The 23,205-nt window shown below is 36.3% G+C and overlaps 1 protein-coding gene across 1 annotated transcript in view; it reads left to right on the top strand.

Moving 5' to 3' along the window:
- The window catches only part of HIBADH (3-hydroxyisobutyrate dehydrogenase), an 85,740-nt gene that overhangs the window by 14,457 nt on the left and 48,078 nt on the right, over positions 1-23,205 (top strand). Inside the window, exon 4 of the mRNA XM_058811842.1 lies at positions 889-1,010. Within this exon, the coding sequence (XP_058667825.1) occupies positions 889-1,010 (122 nt within the window). The remainder of the gene's footprint in view (positions 1-888; positions 1,011-23,205) is intronic.

The raw sequence follows: 23,205 nt of genomic DNA, 5'->3' as shown, positions 1-23,205 counted from the left end.
ATTCAATTAAGTGAAATCCACTGTACTGTCAACAGCATGCAAGGTGCAGTGGATCTCTTTATCTGTCACGAGTAGCTTTAAATGGGACACGTTTTTATGACTGAAAAATTCTGGTGTTCAATTTCATGGTGATTGCTGGTCAGGTGGACTTGAAATCATGGTGCAGTTCAGTGGAAGGAGGGATAAAAATCAACTTTTTTGTTGTGTAGGGCATTTAAAAAGTTAACATTTTTTAAATTTCAAAAATTTTATTGTGTTTTTTAATCAAATAAAGAGCTTTCTTTACTCTTTTCAAGACTTTTTCAAGAGTTTGAAATACAGATCTGCCTAAATGTATTGGCTATCAGTGGGAAACATTTTTCTCCATGCTTCACTTCAAATCTTCAGTGGGCTTTTGTGGTTTTAGTTATGGTCTTTATGTAGAACAAATTGTAGAATGATTAAAATAATACAATCAGACCATTCTGATATAAGAACTTAAGACACTGTATATATAAAAAGAACATTTGATTGTTATATATTAAACTTTAGGCAGTATCAGCAGTTGCTTAGAATGCATCTTAGGTGATCTCTATATTATATACTGCTCAACTTGTGTAATGGCAGATTTTCCTAGTGCAACCTTTTTGTGTAATTTTTTTTAATAGTGTTTAGAATAATATCCTTTTTTGTGTTCAGCTTTTATTGGGCTTTGAGTGGTTCAAAACTGCAGTATACATACTGAGCAGATCTTGCTCAATAAGGTTTAAAACTTTATGTTTATTAGTGTACCAAAACATGTCTGCACATTTGTCATGCTAATGGAAGCCAGTGCCATGGTAATAGTTGTAAATATCTTCTGAAAATAATAATGATAATTATAATTACAATAATAAAACTTTATTTTAGGAAAGTGAAGAAAGGCTCATTGCTAATAGATTCCAGCACTATAGATCCAGCAGTTTCAAAAGAATTAGCCAAAGCTGCTGAAAACACAGGAGCAGTTTTCATGGATGCCCCAGTTTCTGGAGGTAAGTCTTCATCAGCAGTTTACCTCATATTGGACAAGCTGTAAGCTGCTTTTCTTTGCTATATGTACAGTATTCTGTTTTGTTGTTGTTTAATTGCATTACAGATACATATAACAGGAGTATTTTTAGGATTTAGGAATATGCTTTTGTGTTACACTTGGAGAAACAGCTTTCTTGGGTATGGTACAGTGGTCCTTTTAATTTAACTTTCATAAAGTTGCATTTTTATGCAGTTGCTCACATTCCTTTAGCCTCCATCTGTTTCTTCCTGTTAGGGAAAAACTGATTGTCATTAAGCAGTTATGTTGCTTTTTCATTAATTAAAAAGAAGATAATGAAGTGAGGAATATAAGATGTCTTTATCAAAAGAAAACAGAGATTTGTCTGGTTTTTATAACAGCTGAAGAATATGGGTGATAATTGTCTATTCTTAAAAGTTGCTAACTATTGATCTCTGAGTATTTAGTCTCTTGTAAGAAATAATACAGAGCAGGAAAGACTTCTCAAATTGTGGCCAGAGGAGAACAGAAAGATAAATTAATGTTTTGAAAAGAAAACCAAAACTGGTCCTTTCTATTGTTGAATTCTTCTCCAAAATACCTGGAATGAGAAGGTGAGGAAACCTCATTTTATGTGTGACAATCTTAAGGTTTTTACAGTCCAGTCTAAAAGTTAAGGTAACTGGCATTTTGAGAATTCTTTATTTTCCTGATGAATGTCATTGATGAGCAAAAACTAACAATCTGTTCAATTTTCAACTGGGAACTAAGGCAGGATTTCACTACATACTAGAAGCCAAAATTTTCATCCAAATTCTGTTGTGAACAGAAAGTAGGCAGATCCAGGTAGGTGATATTGAAGAATATAATGGAGAAGACAAGATTCTTGCTTCCCAACCAGAATGTTAGTTCTATTTTATAAAGCTAGATAGCTAATCAGCCTGGGAAGAAAAACCACAGAAAAATTGTATTGTGGGCAGATTATGTATCTCTCTGTCCTTCTTTTTAAACACAGCATGGCCTTTTGCTTATCAGTTGGGCAATTCTGACCTATTTCTATGTTGTTTTCTTCAATCCCTTTCTGCCAAGTATGTTATTTTCCTGAAGGAATTATTTACCTTTTAGAAATGTCTATCATTTATTTTTGTCTTTAAGTGTTTGGTGTAAGTCTGACTATAACTACAGAGAAGAAAAGGATAAGTTTGATTCCGAAGCAGCTTTAGTTGTTTAGGGGGTTTTGTTCCTTGAGAAGATGGTAAGGCCAAGACAGAGTTAATGTGATAACATATCTGCTATGAATACAGATGGCTTTTTTGGTGTTAGTGGTTTATCTGAATGGTGGCTAGTGTCAGTTACAGATTGAGGGATATCCTGTATAAGGGGGAAAGAATAGACTTAACTTTCTATCCTTAATATATTTGTGAAGCCCAAGGAGTGCTCTGTACAAATCATGTTTAAAGTGGGCACTTGCTAGAAATGTGGAGAAGTTAGGTCTGTTGGAAAAAACCTTTAATGCTATGCTTTGTTATTTCCATCTTTCAGTACCTAACACATCAAGTCTTTGGGGTATTTTTATATGTCCTGACTGCATTGTTGGCCTTCAGACAAAACACTAAATGGAGAAGCATGCTCGGCTCTCCAGAAATTGGCAGGCACTGTGCTGTTGCTGTGCAATGCAATAGAGTTGGCAGGAATTTCAAGGAGAGTGTTTGTGGGACATAGGGAGGAGGAAGAGAAAGCAGCATGCCTGAACTGTCCTCTTTAGAGCTATCTGTTTACTAGCTGTTATTGGCAGACAACTCCACTTGTGTTTTTAGGTATTTGGGTGTTGCCTGATGTTAACATTCATTCACTGTGAACAAATTCACAAACTGAATAATATTTTGAAAATTGCTTGGTCTATAAACTCTAGGGAGAGAGAGCAGTGATTTTAATCCTGTTCTGACATTGCAAATGAATAATCTTTGGGCCTAACATTAGGGCCAGATTTTAGTGGCTTGTTTGCAGTCTTGCCCCCGAAATATTCTTTCTCTTGATCTTTTTCCAGATGGGCCTTCACGCCAACTTAATGCTGTCTTCTTCATATGATTGGCCTATAGCATTTACTTGCAGCTTACAGTCAGGACCCATTAAATAGGAGTTGATGCACCAAGTCACTATAGTATTATTTTGTATTAAGTGACTTCAGAAAATACTTCTCATCCCCATGGTTGCATGCAGATTATGCTGCTAATGCTGTCTAGAGATAGCAATCGCTTTAGCCTGGGATTAGGATCTCTTGCAGGTCCACATGAGAAAGTTGTGTCATGGTTCCCAGTGCTGCCATGGTTTGTGACCTCTTTGTGAGCATGGGAGAAATGGGGAAACATCTTCAAAATCCATGTTTGTTTGTTTGTTTGTTTGTTTTAATCTAGACAGGAAAATTATCTCTTTGCAAAGTTTGGGTTCTTCATCTTGGTATGTATAAAAGTATTTTAAGGCACACATTATCTCAGAAGCATATTTAAAACTGACTCCTGTTGGCACAAGATTCTACTGGCTAAGTACAGGCTCTAAATTTAGCCTTCAAGAATTGTGTCAAATTTGTCCTCCCACTGATTTCAGTAGAAGTATGATACAGATTCTCACCTCATAATCCAGAGCTAATTTCACTAGTGGCTTCACTGACTGCTGTAATAGTTCTCTCCAACTCAGTATAAAGGCTGATTTTTTTTTTAAATTTCTAATGTAATTCTTTCTGTGTTGTAAGCATTGTTAGTGTTCAGATACAGCCTTTTCAACTTCTTTCCCCTTCCACTGACTATTAAAATTTTATCAGCTCTGTATCTGCTCAAAGCACATTGTAGTGCATTCTACTGGAACTTCACAAAAAGATGCGACAACTTGATTTGTTTTTCTGGCTTTGGTGGTATGAAAAAAGATTTTCAATTCTTTTTTTAGTCTGGTTCTTTAAGATCTGATAATGAAACTTTAGGTCTTCCTCCTCACTGTATCCTTTAGACAAGAGAGTAGTCAGTTAAAAAGTCAGACTGCTAATTGTTAATAACAGCTGTCATATAGAGAACTGTAGTCATGCTAAAAATGGTAATAAAGAGTAGAATAAAAGATATTTTTTTTAGAAACTGTGCATTGGAGGTGGCTAGAAGAGGTTGTAGTTTCTATTCCAGCTGTCATTTCAAACTGTTTCATCTTAGAGTACTGCTTCCATAAACTTCAGCTGATCATAAAGTGATGGAAACAGTAGTAGTAGTAAGACTAACAAGTTAAGACTTCAGGTCGCTGGTAACATAAAGTACAATATGAGTGCTTGATCATGCATTGCAGACTTACTCCCTGCATGGCCAGATCTCTACTTAATATGGAGCAAAAATAAAAAAAATATTAGAAACACTCAGGAGATATTTTATTTTATTTATTATATTTCAAAGAGCAATATATTTCAGGATACCAAATTTTTTTTTCCTTTTTCATAGAAAGGGCACTTTCCTAAAATAGGAGAAGCGAGTTATGTGTTTCTCTTACTTGAACATTGAAGGCACTTTGTGGTGTGCCTTTTCCAAGGGGAGCAGAGAAGTTAAAACTTTATGCACACTAATATTTGCAAAGATTATTTGAAAGACTCCTTCAGACTAGACTAAAAAATAGGAAATAGGAATGAGTAGTTCAAACATGGCATCTCTTAGCTTGCAAATTCTGTTTTAATAAAGATGCATAATCAATATCTTTGCCAGAATTAAACTAATTTAATAGACCTGTCTTTGTTGGGGAGCCTTGGTAGAGCTACTTGAACTGTCTTCATTAAGTTGTGTCTGCTTTTTTTCTTTAGCTTTGTGCACCTTTAGAGAAGTGCAATCTTATGACTTCATGGGAGAGGAAAACTTGGTGGGTTAATTCAAAATCTCTAATTTGAGACATCATGTATTTTTAAGAAACACAAAGAATAAAATAAGGAATGTCCTGAACTCAGTGGTATAGAGGTTTGGTGTGGTTTTGGCTTTCTGGTCTGGTAATGCAGTGATTGGATCTGTTAGGATCCTTGAAACACTATAAAGTTAGAGCAGGTTCATGAATTTAGAACTAATAATTCTGACCTCTCCCACTCAATAGTAGGTGTTCTTGGCAAGAAAAAACATCTAAATTTATAGTAGTATTTGCTCCATTATAGATTCTGGATTTATGTTTTTATGCTTTATTTTTAAAGCCCAAATGTGTGTGCTCGGAATGGCCACGATGTTCTCTGTGTTCGTGGTACTGAGCATAACACTTTTACCTCACTTGCTTTGCTGTTCCTCAGTTACTATGTGCCTTGTGTAATTTTTTTTGTTCCTGACATCTTTCCTTATTTCTCTGTTTACATTTTTTGCTGAATGCATTTGATCATATTCAATTTTTGCAAAGTCTGTGATTTAGGGATGGTAGTAGAAATTATGATGTACAACCTTAATACTAAAGGTAGTGTGAAAAATATTACAAGTTCTTCTGAAATTTAGATGAGAGAATATAATGCAGAAAGTAACTGATGACAAAAAAGAGAAGAATTGGCTGAACTGATTTAGGAAGCCGAAATGAGGATGAAGAAATGTTTTGAAATCTGAGATGCTTAAAAAGCTTCTGATTTCTTGTAACTTATGGTTTAAATTATATACCAATACTTGTCTGTCAAAATAAAGCTAGTTTAGTAGATCTCTTTTGTTGGAGAGAAGAAAGAACTGAAAATCTTGAAAATCTTACACATTGGTAAGATGTATATTTTGGCACAGGGAGGGGCGGAAGTATAAACCTTGTGCAAATATCTCTATGTTGGCAGCAGCTGCTGTTTCAGAAGACTTGGGTAGTATGTTTACTTATGTGCTGACTTTGCAAGGCTATTTTTCTTCTGTAAGCCTATTATGCCTTTAGCATTCTCTATAAAATAAAATAAAAGGTAGCAGAAGGTAAGGAGGAATAAACAGATTTATTGAGAGTCATCTAAAAATGTTCACTGGGGTGGAGACAACAATCCTACAATGACTAAAAGGGTGGAATAAATTATTTTATTAAAACATATTGTATATTTTGGCAATAAAATTGTGTGTAGTCTGGCCAAATAGTGACCAATGTGCAGAGAAACCTATCTGTCTCCATTTATTCGAAGGTGTAAAGATGAGTTTTTCAGGCTGGCTCAATGGGACATAACCAGGAATAATAGGCTGGAAATCATTAAGGAAATAAAAATGTGTGCCGTGTCTACCAGGAAAAATGTCCTAACGACATTCTTCATACACTGTGGAATAATTTCCAAAGGAGATGGTTGAAGCCAAACATCTCAACATGCTTTAAACTGTACTGGGCAAAGTGCTAGGAACTATTCTGTAGGGAAAAATCTACGACTGGCAGGAGGATGGCTACATGATCTAATCGGTCTTTTCCATCTCTAATGTCTACAATCCTGTTGTGTTCTCACACATGGTATTCAAAAACAGTTAAAGGAAAGCTGTCCAGATGGAAGTTAGAAATCCCTGTGGCACTCTTTGAAAAAGAGTAAGGAATAACTGCAGAGTTAGAGCCAACATTCCTTCTCTCAGTAAAAATGGTTCTAATATTCACGGCTGCATGTGAGCTCTTACCACATTCCTAATAACTGCTCTGTTTGTTTGTGGATACTTTAATGCTAGTATCTGCCTCTTCCTGTCAAATGTTCTGAGATACCCAGAGTAAGAAAGATCTATAAATGCCAGCCTGTCATAAGTCCTAGGGAATAAAAGTTAATTTAATATAATTTTTTAATTTTTGATTTCTTCTCCTAGGAAATGTTTAAAGTTAAGGGGTTGCAGGTGGTGTTTGGAATGTTTCTGGAATGAAGTGATGACTTTGAAGCTTTATACTGAGTTTGTTTTGGTTTTAAACATTCATGGGCTTCTTTTTCTCTCTTTTTGTTCTTTCAATGGAGTGCCTTGTTCAAAGCGTGTATTTTTCACGTAGCCAAAACAACCTAGTGTGATTCCTGTGCTTTTAGGACAGTGGGGATGATGAGCACCAGACCTTAATAATCCCCTGACTCCATATGAGTCCTGATTCTGCCCTGTGCTGAATGTGGATGGTGCAGATGCCAGCAGAGAGCCCAGCCCCAGGCACACCAGAGCGGGAAGTCCGAACTGGAAGGCGCTGCACGGAGCAGACTGGGAGTGCCCTGTGCCTGCACAGTGCCCATCACCAAGGGGACAGACCCCAGCTATGAGCCTTGGAGGCGCCACTGGAGAAAATGCACTTTTCTCTGAATCTTAATAAAAAGCAGTTGTGCTTGTAATTCAGTGTTGCCATAAACAGATTTTTTCAGTCTGTGTGTGGAATTCTTGTTTGTTGGAAAAAAAAAAGCTAAAAGTCCACAGAAACCTGACTAAATGGTTTCAGCTGGGATACGGTTAATTTTGTTCCTAGTAGCTGGTACAATGTCATTTTTATTTGTTTTAGAATGATAATAAAGTTGATAACACATTGATGTTTAGTTGCTGCTAAGTAGTGCTTACTTCAAGTCAAGGACTTTCAGTTTCCCATGCTCTGTCAATAAGGAGTTGCACACCAAGCCAGGAAGGAGCATTGCCAGGGCAGCTGACCTGAACTGGCCAAAGGGTTATATTCCTTTGCATAGAACTCATATAGCTCAGTATGTAAACGGGGAGAATTGCCTGTGATAGCTCAGTATGTAAACTGGGAGAATTGCCTGTGACGGCTGATTGCTGCTCAGGAATGGGCTCAGTGGAGCAACTGTATTGTGCATCACTTATCATTCTTGGGTTTTATTTGGCTCTTTTTGTTGCCTCCCTTTTCATCACCATTTAAAAATTATTATTGATATTATTATTGATATTATTGTTATAATTATTATATTTTATTTCAGTTATTAAACTGTTCTTATGTCAACACATGGATTTTACCTTTTTTATGTTTCTCCTCTCCATCCCACTGAGGAAGGGTGAGGAGTGAATAAGCGAGTGGCTGCATGGTACTTCTTTGCCAGCTGGGGTAAATCACAACTCTTATTTAAATGGATGGGCCACTGAAGACATGGCACAATACAGAATTACATGTTTTATTTTGTCTCTTATTCATCAAGGGAGATCTGCAGATCATACACTAGACATGTGGAAAGAAACATTAACATCCTAACTGTCTGAACCTTAGGACACATCCTGAGTCTTAGGACACATTTTTGCACAAACTGCTCTGTGTTATAGAACGCTCCTTTGAAGGCCTTTTAAACTCTTAAACTAAAGGAGCAAAAAAGAAAAGAAACAAACCCACATGGAGTAAATTTTGCAGGCAGGGACAGCTAACTTTGTCTTGTAGTAGAGGCCTTTGAAAGTAAATCACTTGTTGATCCCCTAAATAGCTGATTCCAGGATGAGTAGGAATGAAAGCTGATCTTCTATTGGCCCTCATCTGGATGGTGCTAACATTCTGGGTTCTTTCTGTTTAATTTTTAAAGTCACAATGATGAGTTGGCCAAGTATTTGGTTTATTTATAACAATATTATCCTATGATCCGGAGCCATTCTAAGTCACTGGATCGTTGCAGAATGTTATCTTGTAGTGGAGGACTTTTTATGTTTTGAAAAGATTCTTAAGTTGTGCGAATAAAGCGGGGGAGAAGGTTCTAGCAGAAGTAATCCCTCTGCACTTGAAACAAATACCTGAAAATTATGCCATATTTGCAGTGTTTAGGTTAGTACTGCCCATTGTGAGATATTCAGTAGATTGAGCTTGTGTCCTTAGCAGAACAGCTCCTGGTTAATCCACAGGAAACACGTAGAAATACCAAGATTTCCTAATTCTTCTTCCTTCAACCACATTTAAAAAAAAACCATTGTTTGTATCATGAAATAAAACAGTAAGGGAAAGAGTATTGCCTTTTACCATTAATAAATATTTAGAATCCAGCTGTCAGCATACAAACTATTCAAATGTTCACCTTTTGGTTTGTCCAACAGTATTTAGTCCTGTTGGTTCACCACTTCAGTCTACTGAAAAGTGGAGAACAGAGGAGAGTCTTGCAGTTCTGGAGCTGAAGAAACAGTTTTTAACTACAGTTCTCTTCATGCCAAGCACAACATAGGAGCTGAAGTGGGAAAAAAATGATTTACTGCACTGTATTTGACCTATAATTTTAACCCTTAAAATTTGGTACTTATTTTATTTTCTGTAATTTTGCTGGGAAAAAATCCCATTGTGTGGGATTTTATAAGCCTTATACAGCTTTAAGTGGAGCTCTTTGTAAGAGAAAATTAAGAGATGGCTTGATGGGAACAGAGTAATGTATAGAAATGTTACCCTGATGCCATACCTTCTGTTTCTGTTCCTGATTCTGTAAGTAGTTGTGTTTTAATTATCCTGTGTTGTGGAAGAATGTTAAATTATTTGTGGTAAAATGGGGGGAGCCATGTGAAACACTGTGGAACACTTTAAACTCTTTATGTATTTTAAATCCACATAGTGGTATATGATTGATAGTGTCCCGATATGTTGCTTGTCTGCTGTTAAACTAACAGGGTTAGAGGTTTTTTTTTTTAATGTGAAGCTTAGCAAGTTGACAGGAATACTAATCTGACCTGTAATTATTATCCATTTGCTTTATTTAATGAGTTGCTTCAAACTGGATGATCCTAGTTACTCAGTAACCATATAGTTTAACCATAAGTAGTCAGAAATGTGCATTTTGGCTGTCATCTTGTTTTCAGTCTGTGTTTCCATTGCTTTCTGATAATGTATGGTGGGAATGTGTGGTTTGTGGCTCTTAAGTGTGTTTGCCATAGGGAGTACAAGAAAAGTCACGTTGACTTTTAGCTTTGGCTGAGGAGCATACTAGTATTTTATTTGTGCTAGATTTCTTGAGTTTGCTTAAAATTGTGGATTTCCTTATGAAACTGACATATGACTATACATTGTTAGCAGTTCCAGCTTGGTTGATTTCTGAGGTCCAACATTTTTCATTTTTCTGATTAAACTACTTCCAGAATTGCTACAATTGCTAGTTATCTGAAAGCAGTATTTGGTAGCAGCTAGATGCTTTTTGTCTTGAATAATTTTATGTCGCAGGAATAACAGCAATTTCCTTCCTCTTTTAAAAGTTGAAGGACAGCTGAAGAAAGGAACCTTCAGTAGGTTATCTGCAAGTGAAACGCTGTTGTGGTAGAGCCCTATATAGTAAACTAGGAATGTGTCTAACTTTCCTCTTTCTGCAGATGCTCATCTTAGGATTTATATTAGTGGGGAGTTAGGGGTGAGGCTGGGGCAGTGGTAGGCTTTTGTAGCGGAAGCACTAAATGAGAAACTGATGTGAATTTGGCAAGCTGGAGAGTTCCTGAGATAGAGCATCCTCTTAACAGCTTCAGCCTGAGTCTTGGCTGCCTCAGAGGGCTCCCACCCTGTCCAAGATGGAAGTTCCTGCAGAGAGCCCTAATAGCATCTCTCCCTGCCTCAACGAATCATTTTAAGGCATGGGGCTTAACTGCTGTGAAACAATGCAGCAAATTCCTCCCAGGACCAAAATGAACATACATGATCACCTAAGTGCATCAATCCACTTGCAGAACAAGCTGAACTATAGAAAAGCATTTCTATTAGTAGTGCAACAACTGGCACACCTATTAAAGAAGAAGTTGGTTAATCTGTTACTGTTTGGTCACTGGTACTTTTTTTCCCTCTGTATTAATATGCTTAGCAATTCTTAACACTAAATGTGACTATGTGCACTTACTTAGTATGTTGTTTTCTTTAGTAGACAATTACACCAATCTTGAATGGAGCATTTTTTTTGGTTACTGGGGTAGAGGAATCATAGGAGATTGAAACAGTAGGCAGCAAAGCTTGTTAAGGAGGTTTTTATTTTACAAGCCCTCAAGAATTCAGAATATGGCTTGCTTACTACTTTAAAAAGTCCAAATGTCCTTATAGACTCCATTCCAGAGCCAGCATCAAATCTATGCTATACTTGTCTAAAAATCCAAACGTGCGCTCTTGGCTGTTACTGTTTACTGAATCAGACCCCTACTGTTTCTACTTGCACTGTATCTAATTTATCGTAAGTGACCGCAAAAACTAGAATTATTTATATATTGGCACCTAACAGCTCCACTATAGTTAAGGGTCTGTTGGCATTTCCATTATAAACCTTCCTTTGAGAGGTTTATAACTTGGCAGTTTTACTTTTGCTTCAGGCTCAAGTGTGCCATTTTCATCCAAGCACAAATTCTTCTACAGAATCTCATTTAAATCAGTTTGGCCATTATTTATTTTAGAGTGTGTACGTTGGAGAGTGGACGGGAACACACTATTTAATTTTGGTTTCAGAAGCTTTTTGGTCAGACTATATAATGAAAGAAAAATGGTGCTTTTTATTTTAATTTGTAGGGACTTAAGCCTTCCTTGGATGTGTTGGAGGTACTAAGCCCATGCTTTTTCTGGTTTCTGCCAATGCTCACATGCAGCACATCCACTCCCGCTCATCCACCACCCATCTTGCCTGCCCCTGCCCAATGACATGTTTTGAGGAAGCATCCCCAGGATTCTGGCAGAGAAAGCTCTTTTGGGGAAGTGGATGAAGTAACATACAATGGGTGTCCTGTTGAGAGGCCTTAGGCCAACCAGTCCAACCGAGGAAGCAGATGGAGCTTAATTGGAAAAAGACGGGCAGAGTGCAGTTGTCAGTCAAATGTAACCCTATGTGGTTTAGAGTGGCATTTCCTATGGCTCTGCCATTTCTTGTGGGATCTCTGTAAATTACTACTTGGGTGCAGTAATTCTGAGAGTCTAAAAGTGGCATGAGTTGCCGTTTTCCCTTGCCCCTGAACGCTCAATCACAGAGGATTTCAACACTTTTTAGTCAGAAATTCTTGCCATAGTACTCTATTATTATGCTAATTAAATTCTTGCCACATGAATAATAGGTATCTATAATGTTTCAATAGTAATCATAGTAATGAAGTACCACTGTTCTTTTGCACAGTGATTTAAGAGTACAAAGAAGGGAAATGGTGTACAGAGAGGTAGAAGCTTTTATTAGACCAAATAATACAGCTGAAAATAGAAAACAAGTTTCTGAGTCAATTCTTTCACCACATTACACAAGAAGCAGTGAAGTACAATAGTGTTTGTTAGTTTTTTCCTTTGCTATTGAATTACAAGAAAAAGCTAGTCAATGGAAAACAAAGTAGGGAGAGAATATGTGGTTTGGCAGCTTCTTGTGTACTCATCCTTTTGGGATCTTTTATTTCAGGTAATTCATGCAGATTACTGATTGGACAGACAAGTAATGAAAATGCTTTGTTATATTTTGTCTTCTGTTTTATTAGCAAAACGTAAAAGGGGAGCATAAGTATAATTATTGCAGCAGATACAAACAGCTTTTTGCATCATAAAACATTAGATCCCATTGAAGTATTTGAAAGTCTTCTCTGTCTTGCTTTCCTCTGTCTAATTCCAGAGGTTAGTGAATTCATAGGTCAGGCATTCCAAATCTTAAATGTTTTAGGGACAACTAATTTTAAATTTTATTGGTCAATTTTTAGTTTGTTGGTATTAGCACTTAGAAGCACGGAAGACTAAAAGTTTAGTATTTATTAAAACCTGCAAATTTCAGCTTTGGAACCCAGAAACAGAAGCTTAAATAAGCATCAAATATCACAAGACGTGATTAGTTGATCACTATCAAAACATATTTTAATAACTTTTTCCCTGGTGTCCCTTTATTGCTAAGGACCAAGAACTATAAGCTATATACAGTAAAGGCAAAGAAAATTGTTAGAAATACTTCAATAGAACATATCTACAAAGTCTAATTCAACACATAACATTAGACATGTGTTTAAGTCTGTCCAATTGAATGGGAATTTAGTGCAAGTTGAAGAGGTGTGTCCTTGGTGTCTGTTAAGTATCTGTGGTGTAATCTCTCTGTCTTACTACTGAGCTGTTGTCTTTCAGATTCCAAGGTTGCAAAGCACTGTGTAGAACTGACATCCTGGGCGTGACTTGATTGGACTTTTCATGCAACTATAAGCTAATTCTTTCATTTATTTGGCAATATCCTTCATCCCCAACTAAACATACAGGACTTTTTTATTTGGTGACACCTAAGTTCAAGGTTTTATTGTTTGCTATTTCCAGCAGCTAACTTTGTTGCTATATTATTTAAACTCTGTTGACATATAACTTAGTACAATGACTTATACTCCTGTCTTGGAAATGAGATCATATTGAGTTAAAATATTTTATGGTTGTTTTCAAAGCACATCTGCAAACATGACCTTGAAACAGAACTAAGTATTTAGGCTTTGCAAGTTGTTACATTTCATTACTGCTCTATTTCTCTATCTTCAGCACAGCAATGGCTGACTCACTTTAAATTGTGTCACTCACTTCCTAACCTTCTAATTGAAGAAGAAATAATGTCCATTTTTCATCTCACTTCAGCAGTAGGAATACTGCTGTTTCTCATGAGGCAGAGCTGGGAGTGAGCATTTTTGAATCTCTTATCACTTTATTCTCTATCACATCCACACTGGCGATAAAATAAGACACATTTTCTAAATTCAAGGTGTTGCTCTGGATTTCCAATGACAAAATAAGTCAATTCTCCCTTCCCACCAAAATACAGTATTTTGGTGGGAAAGGAGAATTGGAGAAGGTTTATTACCTGAAAGGTACTTTTCTGTAAGTGCATGGCATGGATTGCAATTTCAAAGGAGTGTTTCTTTTATTGATGGATGGCTTTAGCAAAGTGTTTTAACTGTTCCTAATGCTGGTGTAGGTTATTGAAACTACTGACACTTTGCAACTTTGTCGAGGGTTAACTGGAACATGCCCCTGTACTGACAGCTCTTTCTAAGAGGGTAACTCCCTGCATCTGGTCACCTCTGTCTGTTGCTTCAGTTGGATCTGAACTTCCAAAGCTGATGTGGTTTTGGAGGGCAATACCACTTGAATAGCTGGAGCTAGTTTGTGCCATCATTTCATTGCCTCCCCAGTCAGATACTTCTTAGGGAAGTTTAATGGTCACTATGAATATGTATTTACTGTGATGATAGAACTCCATAGGTTTTATGGATTTAAGTAAACTGCATGGAAATTAAACTTTGGGAGGGAAAAATAATCTGCAAAAGTTACAGTTCATCCATGAAGGCCCTGTTTGCAAGTGTTGCACATGGGCTTTAACATTTTTCTTTTCCTTAAAAAACAGACAAAAGTAAATAGACTAAAATGTGTCCAGAAAGTTGTAAACATGCTCCCAAAAAAACAGCTTCTGATTTTCTTTTTTGTGTTTCAATTTTCATACATTTGTGAAAACCTCTGAAATTTTTCACACTGTTTAGGAATTGTTAATATCGGCTCTCAACTTACCTGTCTTTAATTGTACTTGTGCACTATACAAGGGTTTTCAAAAGTGTACAAGTGTTTCACTTTCAAAAGTGTTCCAGTTAAGTTCAGTGGGAGATTATTTCAAAAAATAAAACCTGTGGTTTAAATTTGAAGTTACAGGACTAAGACATATAATAAATCTGATGTATTTAATTGATGATAATTAAAATGCTGTCAACAAATTTAAATAACTGCTGCTCCTTGTATTGACTCCATGTACAGCTCAGTTAGCAGCAATTTCTTAGTCTGAGCTTCTTAACGAGCAGAAATGTTTCAAAATTAGTTTTGTGAACTTTTTTCCTGCTTTCCCTAGTACTGTATTATATTTCAGATCTCTTATTCATGTAGAAATGTAAATAAGGATCTAATTACAGTTCTTCGCTTAATACTAAGCCAAATGCTTGGCATAACGTTCGTCATAAAGTTTTCTCTTCTTTGCCATGACCTTAATTTCACCTAAAATTTCTACAGGGATTGCAATGGCTTAGGCTCAGAGGAGTCCTTGTCTGTCATTTGGTGGCTGCTTGATGTGTCTGTGTTTTGCATGACATCACAGTGTCTGTACTATCAGTTCCTAACAAAGACAGAACTAGTTCCACATGTTTCAATGGACTTTGCACTAATCTGCTTCCATACACTCAGTGGAGTGGCAGAGGCATCTAAGACGTGGTGTTGCTCATTTTAAATAATACTTGCTGGAAATGCAGTAGGTTTAAGATATCACCGTCTGTTTCATTAGAAATCCATTTAAAATACTAATCATAATTTGTGTTCCCTCATTCTTTCCACACTTAGGGGTGTTACCTGGGTTTGGAATAGACAGCTGTCTCAAACACTATCCGCATTTTTAAAGTAATAAGAACTCTTGGCAGACACTGGAACAATTAATTGGCTTTTTCAGCCAAGTCAGGTTAGGAAAGTATTTTGTGGGGAGGGGGCTGGGAGGAGGGGAATATAACATCCTGGTTTCAAGTTTGACTTCTGTTAACTCTTTAGGAATGGTAGTCAGACTTCTTGCTAAGCACAGTGCTCTCCATTTCTGACAAATGTGGAATTTATTCAAGAGAAAAGTTTCTAATATACAGGACAAATATGCTTTATTAGAAGGAGTTGCCTGGCATGAGGTGGAAAGTGCTAAATCTAAATCTTGAAGGATTTAAAAATCTCTGAGGTGAAATAAGCATTAGAATATGTATTAAAGAAGTCTAACCTCCTCTAGTCTATATGTTTAGAAAAGAATGAGGAAGCTGGCATCTGAGGCACAGGGTGGTGATACCTTCCTGTTGAGTTAGAGTAAAATATTTCCATGCTGGACTTGCTCACCACATTCAATATCTTGACTTATCCACGGATGCTTGGTTAATATTTAATTTCCAGCTCCATAGCTTTGTTTATTTTCATTCCAAAAACAGAACAAGTACTAAACATCAAATTTTAATTACCTGTATGTCCTTGCATTCCTGAAATGTTTTGTTTGAAATATCGGAAATGTCACACGGTCTGCTTTTTCACAATTCTGTGTATGTTCTGGTGCCAGTGGATCAATTTATAGCAAAGAATTTTCAACGCAATAGCTTTTAACAGTTGGTTGCCCTTGTTCTGAAGACTGTTTGTTTGTTTGTTTCAATTGTCCTTTATGGAGTAAACTACTAGTAGTTTAGACTGGAAACTGTAAAGTTAAACTTTTTGGAATCATTACTGCCCCAAGTGGGAATATAAACCATATTGAACAAAATTTATTTAGCCTATTAAAAAGTCAGCCTAAAACTACATTTAATTAGTTTACACTATTACATCACTTCTAGTGGGGAGTAGAACTTAGGCAGAGTAAAAGGAGCTCTATCAGGTGAGCTGACTGTGGCCCATATGGGGCTTTAAGATAATGATGAGTTTAAATTTCCTCTTAGAGCTAAGTGAGAATAAAACTGGAGGCAATAAATACTCTTGGCCAAAGCCATTAAATGAAAAAGCTGGGAATTCTCCAGCTCTTGACTTAAATTGTTTGTTTATCAGCTGGCGCCTAGTCTGGAGTCAAGAGCTGGAGATTTCTATCTGTGACAGAACTTTGAAACTCTTGCAGAACACTTTCATTTTAACTTAAGGTAACTTGAGTTTATAGCTTTGGCTTTAAAGATTACTAATGATTTACTCATTTCCTTACCATTTAACCAGAGAGGACTTTTTCCCAGGAAGGGATCTGTGTTTATTTAGGGCCTTTGTCTGCGGAGGGATTAAAAGGCAGCCCACCAGCATTGTGAACTTGATGGTAATAAAAGGTCACCAACACACACCATAAAAACGTTCTTACTATGGAATTAATTATACAGTGTAATTTTACAAAGCATTTCAGTAACCCTTCTTTTAGACTTCTGCTGCATTTGATTTTTCCCCAAGTAGGGAAAACTTCAACTTTAGGCATTTATTGTGTGAATTAGACCCTGTGTGTATGTGTGCAACCCTTTACGGTGTAATATACTCATCAGCAAGTTCAACTCACAACTGAAATCAATTGTAAAATTCCTGTTGAAGTTGGATCTCGACATGCGAACTTTAAAACTTAAAATACCATGCACTGGGAGCAACAGAATGAAAAAAAGACTTGTTAGCCAAGAAATGCAAATTATTAACTTAAACATTGTTGCTGTGTTTGGCATTTTTATAGAATATTGCATGTTTTCCAAGCCGTTAAGCACTGTTCAAAGCATCCTCTTATTTTTTCAAAACCACCAGGTGGCATTGCAGCCCAGCCTGCTCAAAACTGACAATTTATAATTTATAAAGATTTGTATGGAAGGCATTTCCTTCCTTCATCCCATTAATATGCCGTAACTATTAGGGCTTAATTTATAATATCTTATAATGATGTTTAATATTCCTAAATGCCAGATTGATTTAATTCTAGATTTTTATAATTTTTTTGCAACAGTAAAATATTAAAGATGTTATGTCAGGGTATCAAGAAAACATGTTTTGCTTTGGTAACATAATAGCAATAGAATTGTGTTCTATTTAATGAATTATCATAAGTTCATCCACAGTGAAGGTCATAATTTCTGAAAAGCTGTGGAATGGAAGATGCCTGTGGAACAGGCATAGAAGAACACACAGAAAATCCACGTGGTTTTCTGTATCCAGTGCAAAGATATTTTGTTGTATTCTAGATAGAGATGAAAAAGTACAATTATGCAGTTGGGGTTTTTTCCTCTTTTGTCTTAAAAAGATATCCTTCTTCCATTTCCCATTATCAGTTTTGAATTACCCATTTAATCATGCCCTCCATTCTCTTATAAATGGACAAAAGAAAGCACATACCCATGAAAAATAACTTGTAATTCATATTTCACCAATTAAATTAAATAGCTATTAACATGTATCATGTTTGATAAATTTAATGCAACAACCTTGTCAAGTCCATAATAAACCTCTAGTTTGATTAAGGAGGATTTTTTACCCCCAGTTTTGTATTTTGCATTTTTTGGATATATACTTTTATGCTTTCTCCTGAAAGGTATGAATGTAAAGTGCTAATGCAGTAATTTTTCCACAGTTTTACTAAGTGCCAGTCCTCTTGAGCTAGTGCCCTTTTTCTTAGGCCATTAAATGGGCATAACCCATTTTAAGGAATGTATATGTTTTCAAAGTAAGTGTCTCTGGCCTCCCACCTCGTCGAAATCCAAACATACATGTTTTGCTGTAGTCTGAGTATCTGAGACGCAGCATAACTGTGATACTAAAAATTCAGATGCTAAGGGAATAAGCAAAACCCCATGTTATAATTTAGGTAATGCTTTCGGTAAATCATACTTTAGCTCTGATTTCTTCACTAAGAAATCTAGTAGAAGAGGTAATTGAGGTTTTTGACCCTGGATATTAAACTTTTAAACTTGATACAACAGTCTGCCTCTACGCTTTGTTGTACACTGATATTGCTACTTACTTAACATCAAAAAGCTGTGGTAGTTTGCCTTTATAGATTGCGCCTGTGTTCTGGAATTGCCTCCTGCTGTCCTTGAACTGTTTCTTAGTTTAACGTGTTAGATTTTCTCATCAAAGCTTTTAAGCATCATGTTTAGTTAACACTTGTTCTATCAAATCTGATACAGTACACGAGTTTGGAATAAAACTGTTATTTTCATTACCAAACACGATAGCTTGACAGGCCCCTTTGCCAGCACATCATGGGTTTTTCTGTAATGATATGCACATGCAGATTTTACATCGCACGTAATTTTTGTATTTGCCCAGTTCGCAGTCATTGCTCTAGGACTAGAGTAAATGACTGGTTTTTGCCAAGATTCCTGAAGTAAACTAGCCTCATTAAAAATAATGGTTGCTGAGGAAAAAATCTCTGTAAGTTGAAGCAGTTTGCTTTTAGATCTGTTTCACCATAACAGAGCTTTGATTCCGTCTATGGTTCCATTCAGTGTGACACCACTTCTGATGAGAGCTGCTATAGGATTCACAGCACAGAAATGAAAACAAGAATCTCTGGACGAAGGATAAAACATGTAGAATAATTAGTATCCATTTAAGATTGGATGCATCTCATGAGGTAGCTAGATAAAAATTGGGGAATGGGGAAAGAAAGGATGAGAACACAGTAATAAAATGTCTTTTAATATCTTCAGAAAACAGAAATTCCCTTAGACTTTTCATTTGACCTGAGTAATGTGTGTATGTGTATACCTAGTCTGTCAAAACCATGGCACTGTTGTGTATTGCTTTATCTGTTTTTAAAACAGTTTGAGAATCTTATTTTTCAAAATAGCAAATTCAATACAAGTATGTAATGGGAGTGTTCAACTACTATAATCACAGCTACCATCATTTTAGAGTGCCTAGATTCTATAGTATTTGTGTTCTTACTGCTTTAAACTTCATAAGAGTTATTTCGTACATACATGCTTATATTATTTTCATCCTTCTCTTTGTGAATAACTTTAGCTTCAGTCAGTAAAAATAGAAATACTTAAATATGTAGCACATACTCTTTAGAAAATTTGAAAACTGTTTGGCTGCTTTATTGTAAAAAATTTGGGGGTTTTAAGGTATATCTACATGTGGAGAAAGGATGTGCATATGTTCCTAGTAATATTTTGTTTTAACATGAAGTTTCAAAAAGTACAGAAAGACCTTTTCATAAGGAGGAAAAATGTCTGTGTGTTCCAAAAAAGTCTCAGATTTGTAGCAGATATATTGGATGTACTACTAAAATAAAAACAAAATTCAATTTTATTTCATTGAAAAAAACCCACTAGTTAGTGGCAAAATAAAGAGACCACACTAATGATAAACATATGAAGCTTCTAACCCCTGGTTTGTATTCCAGCTCATAGCTGCTTGGAAGTAAATATAGAGGAAGAAATTTAAGCTGCTTTTTTAGGAAGCGTCCTCGAGCTTTGCAGTATATGCCTTGGAGCACTATATTTAGCATTTTCCGGGATTAGAGAATGACCATTTTAAAACTTGGGTGTAAATTAAATACGGAGATTACGAGGTATAATGAAGCAGGACTGAGAACAGGTTAGAGCAGTGTGGGAAGAGCAAGAAGTGTGGGAACTTCTCAAAGGTCAGTCCTGTTACTCATTTCAGAAGTCTTTGTCCTGTTGTTATACCTTACCTTTGCTCAGGGCTGTGCCTGGCCAGATGAAGTGTGACAAGATTGCAGAACTTCTCCCTGCCTGGACACTGAGTAACTGATAAGAAAAGCTCTTCTATGGGGAAGTGGGGTGTAAGAAAAGCTCTTCTATGGGGAAGTGGGGTGTAGGCTGAAGCATTTGTGAAGCAAGTGATTGCGATGTTGAACAGTGAGGGAAACACTGCTATTGGAATATTCAAGAGCAACGGGAATATAAAATCCTAATTCTTTCATGGTCTTCTTGTTGCCCACCTCAATGGACAAGAAGGAAAGAAGGGAAGTTGTCAGATAAGATCTTTTATGTGTGTGTTTTGTTGTCTGTTTCAGATTATTACTCTATTTAAAAAGCTGAAAAGAACTTAACTTGTTAGAGCGACAGGTGAGGGATTTCCTCTAGTGGAGGAATAATACACATCCTGGAAGAGCATGCATTTCTGTTCTCTACTGGTTTGTAAACAATGTGACTGATAGAAATGCTTTTGGTATTTTTTGTTTGTTTGTTTTCTGAAAAATAAAGTACCTGTTAAATAAGGTGACAGCCAGTAAGCTGAAAACACTCAGTCTTAAATCCTTAAATACATCATTGCTTGTTCCTATTTTGACATTTTAATGACTTCAGAAGTAATGTTTAAAGCAGTTATAGTGTACATAAACTGTTTAAAGTTCTTGCCTATGGACTATATCCTTTTCAGGAGCTAGTAGATAGGACATGCTAAATAGCATGCATGTGCATGTTTATATCTGTGTTCTTTTCTCTTATCTTACAGTGCCCTACCTTATATATCAGAAATGGCCCAATAAAATGAACAACAAAATGCGTAAAATTTCCTTACAACAACAAGAACTTAAAATAACCATTTTATAATGCCAATGAGGTAGCTGACTGTGTGTGTTATTGGGTAATAAGATATTCTCTCATGTGTTTACTGCATTCAACCTTCAACACAAATATGTATTGAAGCCATAAAATGACAGTAATTGTAGTAGCATACACCTTATGTTCCTGCTGAATTATTTCTATTGCATTAATGATTCTGAAATAATGTTTGTTGCTACTATATGTTGCTACTATAAAAAATTTATAGAAAGGAGAATTAATAGATTTTCAGTTTGTCAGTAACAACTTTGGAATCTCGAATTTTGTATCTGTGTAAAATAATTTAATGGTTAAAAGATGAAGCACTACAAGGTCTCAAAAGACTGAGACAACTTTGAAATTATTTATATATTAATCATGCTTATATTTATAATGTATAATATTATACAAAACTCAGATTAATAGGATAGGACAATGGAAAAAATACTTGTCACCATTTTTTTGCAAAAGTAGCATTCTTTGTCAGTTCCACAAAGTGTATTGAATGAGGGCGATTGTGCTTTAAATATAGTATAAACATTTCATGTTTTTTAGTAGTGTCAGCTTTTATAATATTTTCAATAAAAAATAATTTCTTTTTAGCTTAAAAAAATATTTTTATCTGTATTGCTAGACTGTAGGAAACTTGTTATTTTGATGGTTTTGAAGAAAAATTTGCCAGCATTTGCATCTCACACATTAGATGAAATCACAGTGCCACAGAATTAGATTTTAATATTTAATAATCTTTTATTATTTAACAATCTTCCTTATGTTTTTCTACTCTGTCTCATCTCACTGTAGAATGTGTCTATGTTTGTCTGTTAACTTTATTTTTCTTTTGAGTGACACACATGTCTCATGTATTATGAAAATAATCTGTATCCTTTGAAGATCAGTAGAGTAAGAGTAATCTACAGGAGGAGTACCAAAGAGTTGGAGTAACCAGTACTTTGTCTCAGTTGCTGTCTTCTGGTTCCTTCCCACTCACCCCTTGGTTAGAGCTGTAAATACTGAATGACACTGAGCTACTGAACAGTGTGGTTTTCTTCTGACAGCCCAACTCGAATGTCTGGGGCCATGGTGATAAAAAATGAGGATGGAAATGTATGTGCTTCCCAGTAAAACTGAATAGGCAGGTAAAGTGTTGGAGATTGTTTTGGAGAAGAACATTTTCTGAAGGCAGGAAGCCAAAAAGCGGGGAGAAATAGGACTGTCCTAGAAAGCTTAGCTTTCTCATCACATTTCTTGAGGAGAAGCAGTACTCAACTTTTATGGGGAAAATTTTTCCAAGAAGAGAGAGCAGTGTGCTGAAGATGCCACTTTGCATCCCATGGTTTTCTTCATGTAGTCTCTGAGGTATGCAGCCCTTCTTAGAGAGGTATGCTCTGAAGAGGTATATCTAAGTAGAAAATACTGTAATGAGTATTGGGGGAAGAGTGTGACACTGCTGACTGTGGACTGCCAAAAAAACCCAAATCCTGAAGTGTCTTCCATGTAGGTGAGGTGATCCAGGGTTACTAAGTGGAACCAGGAAGGCAGTCACAGGGGAGAGAGGGAACTCTATGCATATGGATGCTGGCTTGGAGAGCTCTCTGCTGATGAACTCCAAGTGCCAGGGATTCATGCCTCTCACCAAATGAAGAATGGGAAGTTTTTGCATCTCGTTTTTTTGGGAGGAGTTTGTCTGAATGAGATATTACACTGTAAAGGAATAGCTTTGTTAATGACTACAGACCTGTTGGATAAGAATATCATCACCTCAGGGCTTAGCCATGGGCACAAACAACCTGAGAAAACATTGCAGAAAATTAGAAAATCTAGAAAGCACTATTAATTAGCACATCCCAGACTGCTTCTTGCATGCAAAGGCTGTTCTGAAATCCAGTCTGTTCAAGGGGGATGTTTCTGTTACTCATTGGGAAGGAAATACCAGCATACTGTCCTGGTGTCTCATTTTCTGAGAATCCCTGGTTTATAGGGACGTCTGGAGGTTCTCTAGTCCAGCCTCCCTCTCAAAGAAAGACTGTTGCCAAGATTGGATGATTTAGGCTGTGGTTTTCTTAGGCCTTGACTTGAAAATCTTCAAGGGTGGAGATTCCACCACCCTTGTCTGGTTAAGCAGCTTCAGTGACAAACTGTTCCCAGTGAAGAGGTTTTGTAGCCAGCATGCAGAGGTCAGATACAGATGCCAGAATTATATCTCAGAATTCTAGGGAAAAGAAGAATGAAAACTCTGTAGATACACTTTTATAGTCAGTCCTGATATTTTTGAGGTGTGACAGATTTTAATTCTGTGTCTTGTTTCATACA

The sequence above is a fragment of the Ammospiza caudacuta genome, chromosome 1 (genome assembly GCF_027887145.1).
Source record: "Ammospiza caudacuta isolate bAmmCau1 chromosome 1, bAmmCau1.pri, whole genome shotgun sequence".
Classification (NCBI taxonomy): Eukaryota; Metazoa; Chordata; class Aves; order Passeriformes; family Passerellidae; genus Ammospiza; species Ammospiza caudacuta.
Note: the sequence above shows the minus strand (reverse complement) of the source record. Positions and strands in the feature narration are given on the sequence as shown.